Source organism: Bacillus rossius, chromosome 1 (assembly GCF_032445375.1).
Source record: "Bacillus rossius redtenbacheri isolate Brsri chromosome 1, Brsri_v3, whole genome shotgun sequence".
NCBI classification, from domain to species: Eukaryota; Metazoa; Arthropoda; class Insecta; order Phasmatodea; family Bacillidae; genus Bacillus; species Bacillus rossius.
Window position 1 is genome coordinate 59,670,314 of NC_086330.1, and position 14,512 is coordinate 59,684,825.

The following is a 14,512-nucleotide window of genomic DNA, read 5'->3' on the forward strand; positions in this document are numbered from 1 at the left end:
CAATGCAAAAGAACTATAGTAATAAATTTACAGTAATCTCTTAAATAACTGTAAAGACAATCAAATTAAAACAAAATAATGATAAAGGCGTGTGACACGGAACCTGAAGTGTGTTTTGTCACATATACCATATTATTTAATATTATGAAACATTTATCTTTTTTGAGTTATTGCAAGTTTAGTTATTTTCGTGTGATCAAACTTTTATAGTTCCAGCTGCCTACCCAAAAGGATAAGTAAGTAAATAAAAGGATTTAATCTTCTTTGGCAAAGAGTAAATGCTACTGGCAATTTCAAAATATTATAATTTCAAGTCAAGTCAACAAAATCAGAGGAGGAAATGGCGAATATATAATATTATTGTAAGGAACTTAAAACTTTCGAGTACCTATACGCCTGAAGTGATTTCGAGAAACAATTAAATAACCAAATATACGATGGATGGGAAAAGGATTTAAACACGCGCAGCGAAATTCGCGTTATTTTCAGGTACCTAGTTGAAATCACACGTTTGTGCACATATAAGTGATATGTATATTGTAAATTGCTTGCTGCAACATGTTACCTTTCAGCCCGACTGGATGTGATTGTGTTAACTAATTTAAAAAAAAAAAAAAAAATCTTGATTTTCGGTATCTTTTCCGTTAGAAGTAGGTCAAAGATAAGTATGGTCCAATGAGAACGCAGCACTTATCCACGTTATTACGAACAATATTCAAGGTCTCAAAGCGATGATCGAATCGCGAGCACCATGATTGCTGTGAGCGTTTCAGTGACGGGGCCCGTAAGACGGTTTGATCGTGTTTCCGAGTTTGCCACGCTGCAGAACCATGCAATTAACCACAATCGTTTCGGAGCAGCCATTGTTTCACGCGCGAAAACTTCCCCCTGTCAACCCCCCCCCCCCTCCCCCGCCAACCCCTCATCAACGTGCGCGGCTATCGGGGAAGCTCGTGCCCCGAAGGCCGGACAACCGGGTGAGATACTGCGTGCCAATCAGCGCGCAGAAGGAGAGAGGGGGTTGGAAAATGTGGGGAGAGGGGGTGGGGAGAGCGGTTATTAATAGCGACCGGCGTAACTCATCCCATCGGTCCGCCCTTCCCCCAAACAGGAGATTGAACGTGGCGCAACCCCTGGATGGCGATGGGTCGCCATTCGTCAAAGCGGCGCGAATACATCATCCAGCCTCCCCCGACCCGCTGGCGGCCGGCCGGCGCGGTTTGACCGCCCGAGAGCCGACGACTCGCAGCCGCCCCTTTCGTGTCCGCGCCCGTCGTCGAGTTTCAGACCGTCCTGCCGCGACGTTCTCGTGCGTCACGACTCGCTCCGCCAGAAGGTCCTGTCCAAGGAGCATGCACGTAAACACGGATTCCTCTCCCAAGTTACACACGGGTCCTCATTTTTTCTCTCTCTATTAAATCGGCTACTAAAGATTTTAGCACCAACAACCACACAGCTTAAAATCAAAGAAATTAAATTTTGTCCCGATTTACTTCAGGAGGTTAAGTTCTCTGTCAGAATTGCTCCCGTTCGGGATCTAACATGGTCAAAAAATTATTCGTTTTAATAAATAGGTATAGGTAAAGATTAAAAATATCTACTAATTTTTATTTCCGTGTCTTGATATCAATGAAAAAAGTTAAAGTATTTTCATAAGATGTTATTATAGACAAAATGTTTTGAGATTAACCAAGGGCGCAAATATGAAGGATTCTCAAGGGGGGACCCTCGCGATCCGAGAGTTTTGCTTGTGGGTTTTAACCAACACAAGTCGTCTCTGGATAGGGTGTTTGTATGTTGAACACTGAACATATTTTGGCTTGTATTCGTACAGTAACCAGAAGACTTTAAAATATACAGAAAATTTTCCATACAACATAGTTTTCACGTCTACGTTTATCCACCCCATTTCACAGTTACGATTTTGCAAGCCCAAGCGGGCCCCATCAGAAAGGGGCTACTTAATTCCCAGAGAGGCTCGGACCCACTGCCTCCCCCCTCCGAGATCTTCGCCCTTGACTTAACACTATATAAAAATTCAGTTTTGGACCATTTTTTCACAGGTTTGTGCCTCTTTCGGTTTTTGTATCCTGGAATGCAAGAAGATTTCATAAACATATTTTAATTTTTGTTAATTTGCTACCGTTAATCACGAATGTCGCAAGGTGGCTATTGAAATAGGTATTGAATTAGCTGTTGAGATAGTAGTATGTAAATGGGGTTCCGGGGACAGGGTTCAGGGTGTGGTGCTGTGGTGCCGACCGCCATCTTGGAATGTGACGTCACAGCGGCCATCTTGGATGACTTTGACCTTGACCTTTGACCTTCAAAATTTGCCAAAATATGCCCAAAATTCCTCAAAATTCGCCAAAATTCCCAGTTTCTTTCGGGAAAAGATCCGCCAAAAAATCTAAAAAAAAATTGAAAAATAAAAAATTCTCTTTTCGAGGGAAAAATTCCCATTTAGAAGGGAAATTTCCCATTTTTAGTCCATAAAAATACCATTGGCTATAAACGTCCATATCTACAGCCTCCTATAAGCCTCTGATGTCATCTTAGATAATGATGTCAACGTTTCAATATCTGTTACTGCCGCCATCTTGAAATCTATATTTATTATTTTAAATATTGAAATCAAATTATGATTATTAATTTTTTTTTAAATTTTATTATTTTTTCATTAAAATCGGAAAAATTTTCAAGATGGCGGATGAAACGGAAATTACAACAGTATTTTTTTTTAATTTTTATTAAAATTGTATTAATTGAATTTTTCCATTAATAAAATTTTAATAAAAATATTTAATAATTTTTTTTATAAATTTTAGAGGTTTTTAAATTAAAATCGAATAATGAATATAGATTTTCAAGATGGCGGCCGTAACGTAAATTGAAACGGTGACGTCATAATCCATGATTACATCAGAGGCTTATCGGAGGCTGAAGACATGGATGCTTAAGCATATATATGTACATTTCTAGCCGCTGGTATTTTTATGGACTAATAACGGGAAATTTCCCTTCGAAACGGTGTAAACCGTCACTATGTTTACAGTTTTTCTTTTTCCTTTTTTTTATGAGTTTATGAGTGCAAAATTGATGTAATTTATTTAAAATGTTTTATGTTAAAAACAGTAGGAGAAAGATGTGAATAGAGAGCCTCAAATCTAATTAATGATGTTATTGCAAAGCTATTTTATCTATGCATTTATAAAACCATTACTATATTTTAGCGCGGTTTAAATTATCGTTATTCCTACTTGCATAAGTCTGTGGATTTTCAATTCCAGCTTTGGTTAGTTCATCTATGGTTGCTATAAACAGGTATTCGTTCGATAGTGGTTTTTGGAATATGGATGTGTAAAAAAACAAATAAAATAAGAAAAAATTATCTGGATAGGAAGATACGTACTGAGTGAGGGTCGTACTTCTCTTTACATTTCCGTTCAGCTCACAAGAAGAGACTACAGCGGAGTTCCGTTATTTTGGTAGACGTCAAGTTGGGTTCATGAAATTCTGCATTAATTTGACAGAATTATGGATTTTCCGAACTTCAAGAATGAACTTACTTTTCGGTTGATATCTACATTCATGGCCATCCTGGGTTCGAATCTTCGTACTTTCCATCCCTGAAGGACGATGGTCGGAGCCGTCAGTCGCTGTCACAAGAATTCTGAGGCCTGAGTTCCCGTCACAACCATGACAACCATACATCCAAGGTTCCATGTGGTCTACGTCGGTGAGATCGTTTCAAATTAATTATAAAGACTTTTCAGGATCAGAGGAGGATGCTGGACTGTCGTCATCTAATTCTACAACTAGAACAGTAGTATTCGTAGTTTTCAGCTGGTCGAAAACGTCCTTGTCTCTGGTTACCGCTATCCAGATGTCCAGTGCTGCAGAGTTCGCAGTGTCTCCGAACAACTGAACTAGACGTAAGGTTACGTGAATCGAGACATTACTACTATGAAATACCTTTACTTAGATTTTGGCTCTCTAGGAATATATGTCCGCATACAGATAACTATCACTGATATAGTATATATGAGACTATTTGATTACCTAAATAGATGTCATTTATGTTCACTTGTTCTGTTAAGTCAAGGTAATAATAAAAAAACTAATATTTTGGAAGGTATAACTAGTTACGTCAAAATCCCTAACCTTTGGCATTACTTTTAAAATATATATATAACTAGGCGCCCAATTGCAATAATTAAATATACCACGTTCTACAGAGATAATAAAGTTTCGCCACAACGTGGGGCCACGAAACAGGATAACTAGCAGGCAAGGATAGGTAAAGATAATGTCTATGGATGAAACCACTTATTTCTTGAGGCGTAAACATAACGGTGAAAACTGTAGAGAAGAGCCCACCCATCAGGAAACTATCAAGACAAACGACATGGCAGACAAGAACACTATCGCAAACATGGAGGTTAGTGAAGGGATTGTCATAGAACCACAGGTGAAAGAGTTGAAACTGACACGGAACATGTAAATATTTCTAGGCCCACAGCTAATACACAGAGTAATGTTACTAGCACACTTAATGCAGACGACTGGACACGAATCGCACAACTATTAACTACACAGTTGGAGGAGATGTCACGTAGACAGTCGGAAGAGTCACGTACACAGTTGGAGGAGATGTCGCGTAGACAGTCGGAAGAGTCGCGTAGACAGTCGGAAGAGTCGCGTAGACAGTTGGAAGAGTCGCGTAGACAGTTGGAAGAGTTAACGCGTAAGCTAGCTGATAAAATTGATAAAGTAAATGATAGAATGACAGAAGTCGTGCAACATTTCGCTTCGCAAATACACGAAACCCGTAATGAAGTACGGACTTTTAACGAGTCGGTAAAGGTTAAATTCACAACGGTAGATGAACAGATATCCGACATAAATCAACGCCTAGTCAACACCGAGGCAACGTGTCAAGAAACTGCAAAACGTACAACAGAGGAACAGATTTCGCAGTATGTTCGGACTACGGAAAATCAGTTTGCAGAGGTTCGTACGGAACTAAATCAACACAAAACAGATACATCAGACGAAATTCAAATAGTAACTCACCGAATCGCGCAATTAGAGAGTCGAGTTCAAGGAAGTTCACTACAACGCGCAGACCTACCAACTGCGAGTTCAGACACTACAATTCCATTAGAAACACGTGCTACATTGTCATCTATACCTGTGCACAGTAATATCACGGGCAATGAAACGCGAGGGAAAACAGTGCATACAGTTGACGGACAACCTATTGTGATGATTGATCCTACATCAGTTTTGAACCATCCTTCACGTCATTGGGTGGAGGATAAGCCCACATTCTCGGCTAAATCTCACGAAAATCCACGAAAATTTTTGAAAACGTTCGAAGAGTATTCATCCCATTTTAACCTTACCGAAAGTGAAAAATTAAAATGTTTAAGTAGCAGTTTGAAGAGCACAGCTTACTATTGGTGGGAAGTGCATCATCATGTCATATCATCTTACGAACAGTTTAAGAAATTATTTCTAAATCAATATTGGAGTTTGAAACTACAGGGAAATCTACGTGCGATGTTACACGGGGAAAAATTTGATCCAAAGAGAAATAGTTCGTTAGAGGGACACTTGAGTGATATGTTCGAACGAACGAGATATTTAGATGTAGAGATGGACGACGGGGAATTTGTAGCAATGGTTTTAGGACAATTACCAATGAGATACCAGCTTCATTTGTCCGGACAAAATTTCGAGAATATTTCGGATTTTAGAGAACAATTGTTAGCTTACGAACGTTTAGATCGTCAGAATCGAACGAACAACATCGATCGCGAGGAGAACCAACGACCTATATATACCAAACCTAACCCTGTATACCAGCCTTGGAATCAGCGTCGCAATGAGTGCGATAAACAAAATAACACTCGTCACACACCTCAAGTTAATACGTTAGTATGGCGTAATAACAAGCCCAAACGTAATCAGAATGAGTGGTATAATAACCACAAACATTATCGCCGACAGCGAGAACGGTATTCAAAAGATTCTGGAAAACAACAGGATGATTCTTGGTACACTAGACCCGAAAAAAATCAATATCGTCAAAGTCATGATAGACCATAATCAACACCACAAAGGAATTGGAGCGGCGAATGTTCGTACAATACTCCACCGACATCGCCGAATAAACATTCTAGATCACCTCGACAGCGAGAAAATAAACATGCACATAGGAACGAAGCAGGCGTGTTCAAATATTATGAAGGAACTGTTGAAAATCGTTCGGTCGACATACCTCAGCCTACACAAAACACACAAGCTCTAAACAGAAATCACTGTAACTCACTACAGATTAATCAGTCGAGAAATGACATATATAACAACCCCATACCAGGAAATCATGTAAATGCCTACACTAAACCAGATCGGTCAGCTACTCAGTTTTCTACACAGTTTCAGAAGAAAGAACCTATTAATACTGCAGTCTACTATGCTAATCCACAGGGCATAGAATCGATATCGGACTCAATGGTTACGCGGGAAATACCTACCACCATTACCAGTAACCCAATGCAGTTAAACTAGTAGAGATCGGTGATACGATACCCCGAACACCGGTCACCAGTTACAACAAAGGGGTAAGTTTGACAAAATTAAAATTACAAGTCTGTAACATCAAAATAGGGGAGAACGAACGTGATTTTTTAGCACAAGATGACGAACCTGCTTCCGAAAACGATGTAGCATACTGTCCTGAGATACATCTAAGGATTTGTGGTATACTTACACCGGTATTATTGGATAGCGGAGCTGAAATCAGTTGCATTAGCGAACAAACCTGTTTCGATATAGAAAATAATGGAGCTAAAGTACCTATCATACCTATACCTACTGTAAAAGTTCTAGGAGCTACCTCCCGTGCAAGCCCTGTTGTAAATAAACAGGCTTTGATTACTATTGAGGGATTTGGTAAAACAAAATTCGCATATGTATTAGTGGTTAAAGGACTAGCAAAACCCTTGATATTAGGTACGGATTTTCTAACACATTATGGTGTTATACTAGATTTTGGTGGATGGTTAGTTATGGCATCTGATAGTCTACAACCAACTACGGCAATTACATGGCAATTATCCGATAAAATGATAAACTTGCTGCAGCATGAAATACATAAACACCGTATTCTCAATGTCGCAAGCCAAGATTCACTACTAGCTACTATAGAAGACCTTGAACAAGTAGCATATAGTATTCAATCTCTTTCAGACAGGCAAAAACAGGAACTCTTCAACTTGTTATCAGGTCACTTAGCGGTATTCTCTGATAAACCAGGTTATAATACCTTGTACGAAGCCAAAATTATTGTCAAACAAGGTGAACCTTTCCATAGGAAATCATATCCAATCCCAGCCAAGTACATGTCGGAAGCCGAAGAATATTTAAAGCTTATGTTAGAATGGGAAGTAGTAAAGCGAGAATCTAGCCCTTATGCGAACCCAATGGTTTGTGTACGGAAAAAGGATGGCAGTGTACGATTATGTCTTGATGCTAGAGAAATCAATAAAATTACTGTAAGAGACCGCGAAAGTCCGCAGAATACTAGAGATATCTTAAGACTATACCAAGGCGTCAAATTTTTAACGACAATGGATTTATCGGCTGGTTATTGGCAAATCCCACTCAGAAAAGACTCACAACAATATACAGCATTCCTGTTCCGAAATCAACAGTATGTTTTTCGAGTAATGCCCTTTGGTTTGTGCAATGCGGTAGCTGAGTTTACTCGTTGTTTGGCTGCTACCCTTGGCCCAGAATGCCACGGATTTGCAAGGGCGTACGTGGATGATATCCTCATTACATCTGAGACATTTGAAGAACATGTACAACATATTAATATTGTAATTTCTAAATTAAAAGCAGCCGGAATGACGATCAAGTTACGCAAGTCAGTATTTTGTAGAGAAGAACTACCATTTCTAGGACATATTCTCACACCATCCGGAATACGAACTGCACCAGATAAGCTCAACGCTATCACAAATTTTCCTACTCCACGAAACGTAAAGCAACTTAGAGCATTTTTAGGAGTTGTTGGTTTCTATCGAAACTACTCTGATCAAATAGCGAAAATTGCTTTACCTTTGTTTAGTTTATTGAAGAAAGATAAATATTGGTTTTGGTCCGAAATTGAACAAAATGCATTTGGAAAATTAAAAAAAATATTCCTGAAAGAACATGTGATACATCATCCTGTTCAGGGTAGAACCTTTCTACTATACACGGACGCATCAGCCTATGCTTTAGGAGTGAAATTGGCGCAATGTGACGACGACGGTTTAGAGAAAACTGTCGCGATGGCAAGCCGAACAATGAATACTTCGGAAAGAAATTATACCGTTACGGAAAAGGAAGTATTAGCAATAGTTTGGGCTTTACAAAAATTTAGAGATCTGCTCCTTGGAGAAGTTATTAAATTAATGACAGATCATCAGGCTCTGACATGTTTAAAAGCCGGTAAAATTTTTGGTAGCCGTATTACTAGGTGGTGTCTACTAATCCAAGAATATGACATAACTATTCAACATGTCAAAGGAAAAGACAATATGGCCGCCGATTACCTAAGTCGCGCACCCGACGTTTTTGATAATCCTCATGCCAAAGATAAAACATCGAAAGAATTTTTAGTTGCCAACACAATAATTTCGGCCATAGAGAATAACATTAAACTAAAAGAAGTTTTCAGTAACCTGAAAAACGCACAAAAAGACGATGATTTTTGCAACAAAATTCATAATAAACTATCTGTTTTACCACCGGAACACAGTATACATAGACTATATAGTCTCTCGAAAGATGACATTTTATTTATGTATCTCACTCCAAAATCCCCCCTAGAGAATGTTTGGAAACCTATAATTCCAGGCACCTTACAGCAAACAGTCATGCAAGAAATGCATTCCACCTTAGGCCACGTAGGTTCTGTAAAATTATATGAATCTTTACGTCGACACGTCTTCTGGCGCAATACGCAAAAGGCAATACGCAAATTTGTTACAAGTTGCGATATTTGTCAAAAGGCTAAGCACGCACAGGAACGATTAGAAGGGATATATCAACCAATATTGCCAAAGAAACCAATGGAATTAGTTTCCGTCGACCTGTTTGGTCCATTGCCGACTTCAAAGGCAGATGTGAAATACATTTTAGTGTTTATGGACATATTTTCAAAATACACTAAACTTTATGCTATTGTACACGCAAATGCAAAGACTGTGTCTGCTAAACTTAAATTATTCGTGTCACACGTGGGAAAACCAGAGCAAGTCATATTCGACAGAGGAACACAATATACCAGTAGAACATGGCAACGAGGATTACGCGAATTAGATATAATTCCCACCATGTCATCCACAAGGCATCCACAAAGTAATCCCGTGGAGCGTCAGATGCGCAACCTGGGGAATATGCTACGAATTTATTGCCATCGATCGCAACAAAGTTGGCGAGATTATATTCCGTTAATAGAGTGTGTTTTGAACTACACAATACACTCATCTACAGGATTGACGCCTGGTGAAACACTAACTGCACAAAGGTCGGATGTGTTTCCTGAATCGTTTATACCAGTTTTAGATAAAAATTTAAAACCTGGGGTAGACGAAGAAGCAACAGCAGAAGTTAGAGAGCAGATAGAAAATTTTGTAAGAGCTCGCCTACATTTTTCAGCAGACAGTCGTATCCAACACCAGAAACGTAAAAGGGTTACTTCTTTAAACATAGGAGAATTAGTATTGAAAAAAACTAACCCTATTAGCGACTTATGGCAGAAGGTGACACGCAAATTGTGTTTACTTTACGAAGGACCATTTAGAATCTGTGGGAAGATAAACGAGAACTGTTATGTGTTACAGAAGTTAGACAGTGACGAGACCATTGGGAAGTACAATATAACTCAATTAAGGCCTTATCGACCAGCAACCTCGTGAATTATCATATAAATTATAGATACTTACTTATTGGCGGTAATTACCTCGCAGAAGAAGGAAACATGGAAGTATTCATTTTGACTATCAAATGCTTCGTTTATAAGCAATGCTAATATGTTATTTAGTAAAGCTAATACGTATGTTTAACAGGCTAAATAATTTATTGTCCATTGAGTATGAATACCAATGAGGGCAGTTTACTTTTGCTATTGAGCATATCGACGATTTAAGTCCACTGCGCAACGTCCAGTGCAGACATTCGTTGTAACGTAGGCATTCGCCGTCGATTATTTAGTCCCACCACAGAGAAGTTGTAGTGAGGATATATATATAGTTGCTTTTGTTTTGTAGCCTTATACGTATAGTGGCACTATGTCACAAAGAAGAATTGCATAAATGAAGATAACAAATTAGTAAGAAATTCCATTGGAAGAAGAACATACGCCAATAGTAGTATCACGAATATCACGAAGAAGGTTAGCACGTTAAATTTGTCTTCCGCTTAACAAACATGTACGTCTCTGTCCATAGTTTCTTGATTTTGGTTCCCACCTGTTGATCTTACACATTTTTTTTCTATATAACATTTTTTTCTATTATTATAATTCCTTGTTATTTTCCTGAGAGTACCACAAAATGAATGCATATTCTTACAATATAACATTACTTTGTTGAACATCACTTATACAAACCAATTCATAATATTTGCGTACATGTGAAATTATTTCATGAATTCCGATAAATATAGTTACCTTTTAGTATGAATTGTGATGTAATAATTTTGAGAACATTATTAACAATTAAGAGGGGACTCTGTATGTATCAATTATTATAAAGTAAATTGAAACACATATTAATATGTAATAGTTAATTAACTGTCATGTCATATGTTGACTACAAGCATTTTAGTTAGAGAGAGCCAAATAAGTAGTTTAGTCTTCAAGTTGAAAGATAAAGCTAAAAAGAAAAGACTATCTAAACTATAATACTTATAAACTATTTTTGGTGTAAAGTGACACACGATACCTTCAGAAAATAAGAAGTGGACACTTTTATATTAAGATAGTTGTGAAGTGATTAAACATCAAGATTATATGATATATATCCAGTTGAAAGACAAAAACTTTAAGCAACATTACAAAATGGGTACTAACCAACTTCAAGCTTTGATTGAAATGAATAATGATTTATGTCATATATTAATGTATCTGTTTATATGTTTAAGTTTGTTTAAAGGATTATGTTGTTTTTTTGGTTAATTATTTGTAATTCTATGTGAAAACGTAATTTAATTGGTAAATGTTACATTGTACCTTCACAGCTAAGAGCAACATTATGATCGTAGTTATTTGTTTATTGCATCTAAATGGATTTCTGTTAAAAAGACCTTGTCATAGACTAGGAGGAAATATTGTACATAGATTATTCCATTTGAGAAAAAAATTAAGATGATTTCAAGAATTCCAATGTAATTAACATTCAATCATCTGGAGCGGCTCTGTAAACCGTCACTATGTTTACAGTTTTTCTTTTTCCTTTTTTTTATGAGTTTATGAGTGCAAAATTGATGTAATTTATTTAAAATGTTTTATGTTAAAAACAGTAGGAGAAAGATGTGAATAGAGAGCCTCCAATCTAATTAATGATGCTATTGCAAAGCTATTTTATCTATGCATTTATAAAACCATTACTATATTTTAGCGCGGTTTAAATTATCGTTATTCCTACTTGCATAAGTCTGTGGATTTTCAATTCCAGCTTTGGTTAGTTCATCTATGGTTGCTATAAACAGGTATTCGTTCGATAGTGGTTTTTGGAATATGGATGTGTAAAAAAACAAATAAAATAAGAAAAAATTATCTGGATAGGAAGATACGTACTGAGTGAGGGTCGTACTTCTCTTTACATTTCCGTTCAGCTCACAAGAAGAGACTACAGCGGAGTTCCGTTATTTTGGTAGACGTCAAGTTGGGTTCATGAAATTCTGCATTAATTTGACAGAATTATGGATTTTCCGAACTTCAAGAATGAACTTACTTTTCGGTTGATATCTACATTCATGACCATCCTGGGTTCGAATCTTCGTACTTTCCATCCCTGAAGGACGATGGTTGGAGCCGTCAGTCGCTGTCACAAGAATTCTGAGGCCTGAGTTCCCGTCACAACCATGACAACCATACATCCAAGGTTCCATGTGGTCTACGTCGGTGAGATCGTTTCAAATTAATTATAAAGACTTTTCAGGATCAGAGGAGGATGCTGGACTGTCGTCATCTAATTCTACAACTAGAACAGTAGTATTCGTAGTTTTCAGCTGGTCGAAAACGTCCTTGTCTCTGGTTACCGCTATCCAGATGTCCAGTGCTGCAGAGTTCGCAGTGTCTCCGAACAACTGAACTAGACTTAAGGTTACGTGAATCGAGACATTACTAGTATGAAATACCTTTACTTAGATTTTGGCTCTCTAGGAATATATGTCCGCATACAGATAACTATCACTGATATAGTATAAGTATATGAGACTATTTTATTACCTAAATAGATGTCATTTATGTTCACTTGTTCTGTTAAGTCAAGGTAATAATAAAAAAACTAATATTTTGGAAGGTATAACTAGTTACGTCAAAATTCCTAACCTTTGGCATTACTTTTAAAATATATATATAATTAGGCGCCCAATTGCAATAATTAAATATACCACGTTCTACAACGGGAATTTTTCCCTCGAAATATAATTTTTTTATTTTTAAAATTTTTTGAGATTTTTTGGCGTTTTTTTTCCGAACAAACTGGAAATTTTGGCGAATTTTGAGGAATTTTGGACAAATTTTGAAGGTCAAAGGTCATGGTCAAGGTTCAAGGTCAAGGTCATCCAATATGACCGCCGTGACGTCACAATTCAAGATGGCGGCCGACACAGCACCACACCCTGAACCCTGTCCCGGAACCGCATTTACATACCACTTGAGATATATCTCAAAATAGTGTTTAAAGATAATTGCTATACTGCCTGAACACATGATTATATAGTACATTTAGCTTCTATCTGAGTTTATTTTTCTCATTTCTGTCAAATCATTCCTGTAAGCTGATAAAAACAATCTGGATTTACTAGACTTCCGAGCCACTGATAGCTGTAACTCTTTTCATCTCGCAAGAGGCGAACCTCAGTTTTGGGGCAACTCCGGTGGTAGAGCCTGTTCCCACCCCTGCACTCTTCCCTATTGTTGTTGTCAGGCTCGGACAGAGCCTAACAGGGGGACTTTCACCGTCTGCCTTTCTTCTCCTCTTTCCTGGCTCCCACCCTGATTCTCACGCGTCGAGGACTTACTCTCCTAGCAATGTGTGCATCGCTTCATTTTTCTCACAAATATCAGTGACGACAATGAGGGAACCCTGAATAATGATTTCATAAAGAGCTTAACTATGCTTTCATAAAAAAAATTATCAGAGAAATATTTAATTAGAACTAATAACAACTAGAATTCATATAGCTGATAAACAGTGCTTTCATAAACGAATAAAAGTGATTTAAACACAAAAATTACAACATTGTGTCCACAAGAGTAAATTGACATTTATTTTAATATATATTGATTTTTTAGTTCTTTTTAAATATAGATTTTTAAGTAAATCATTGATAGAATTCCAAATTTATGCAATACGCAGGTTCAGCAGCTGTGATGAATCCTCTTAACAGCAATGTAATGTTATAAAAATTAAATCATTAACATCGCATGTGAAACAGAGCCTTAAGATATATAGCAAAGAATAACATTACTATTCTACCTTCAACATGTTTCTTTACTCTGTTTACAGCACGGAAGTCCTAATCCAAGCAACGTGGTTCATACGAATATTTAGTTGTATCGGGATGTACGAATAACTTTTTTTTCTTTAATTTTTAAGTGCGTTTTCGTGGAATAGTCCGTCAGTTTACCGTAATTTCTTGCAGCGTGCGCATTGCGAAAGAAGAAATCGACGGCCGTCGTAATCCAGGAAGTAACGGGAAGTGATCGATTAGCGCGGGGACGCCGTCGGTTGTTGCAGAGAGGGTGTTGACCAGCGATTGGTTCTCTAGGAATTTGCGGCGGGGGGGGGGGGGGAAGTCAGAGAGGGAGGAGGTGATGGGAAGGTCCGAGCCCGGTCAGCGTAATTGCAAATAACTAATTACTGCGATGCTGCCAAATCCCCGGCTGATGACGACGACAGGTGGGGGCAGAGACACGCATGTGACGTCATGCGGGTGGCGCCGAGTGCGACAGGAAATTAAAAAAATAAAATGTTTGCGCGGAGTCCATGCGCAACAGATGTGAAACGTCTTGCTTATTATTAGATATAGGAAACATTATTCTCTTTGGCTGAGGTCGCAGATTAAAAAATATATATATACCTATATGCAAGTATGCGACCGCTAAATCAGGCTATTACGCAATTTTGCAAATTTTAAAGTATGTAAGTATGTATGTATGCAAGATGCAATTGTGTAAGTAGGAGAGTATGCGAGTGTGTAATATTGCAAGTGTAGAAGTATG

General features: G+C 37.8%; 1 protein-coding gene across 1 annotated transcript; it reads left to right on the forward strand.

Moving 5' to 3' along the window:
- Window positions 1-3,278: 3,278 nt before the first annotated feature.
- LOC134528562 (uncharacterized) lies at window positions 3,279-13,993 on the forward strand. Its single transcript, XM_063362337.1, has 2 exons — window positions 3,279-5,894; window positions 13,933-13,993. Exons 1-2 carry the CDS (start codon window positions 4,609-4,611, stop codon window positions 13,991-13,993), a joined length of 1,347 nt encoding a protein of 448 aa, XP_063218407.1. The 5' UTR covers window positions 3,279-4,608.
- Window positions 13,994-14,512: the final 519 nt, after the last annotated feature.

Excerpts from the sequence above, each read along its gene's own strand:
- LOC134528562 (XM_063362337.1), top strand. The coding sequence starts at position 4,609 with ATGTCACGTAGACAGTCGGAAGAGTCACGTACACAGTTGGAGGAGATG. Across the intron at positions 5,895-13,932 it reads TGGAATCAGCGTCGCAATGA|CGTGCGCATTGCGAAAGAAG; the intron begins GTGCGATAAACA and ends AATTTCTTGCAG.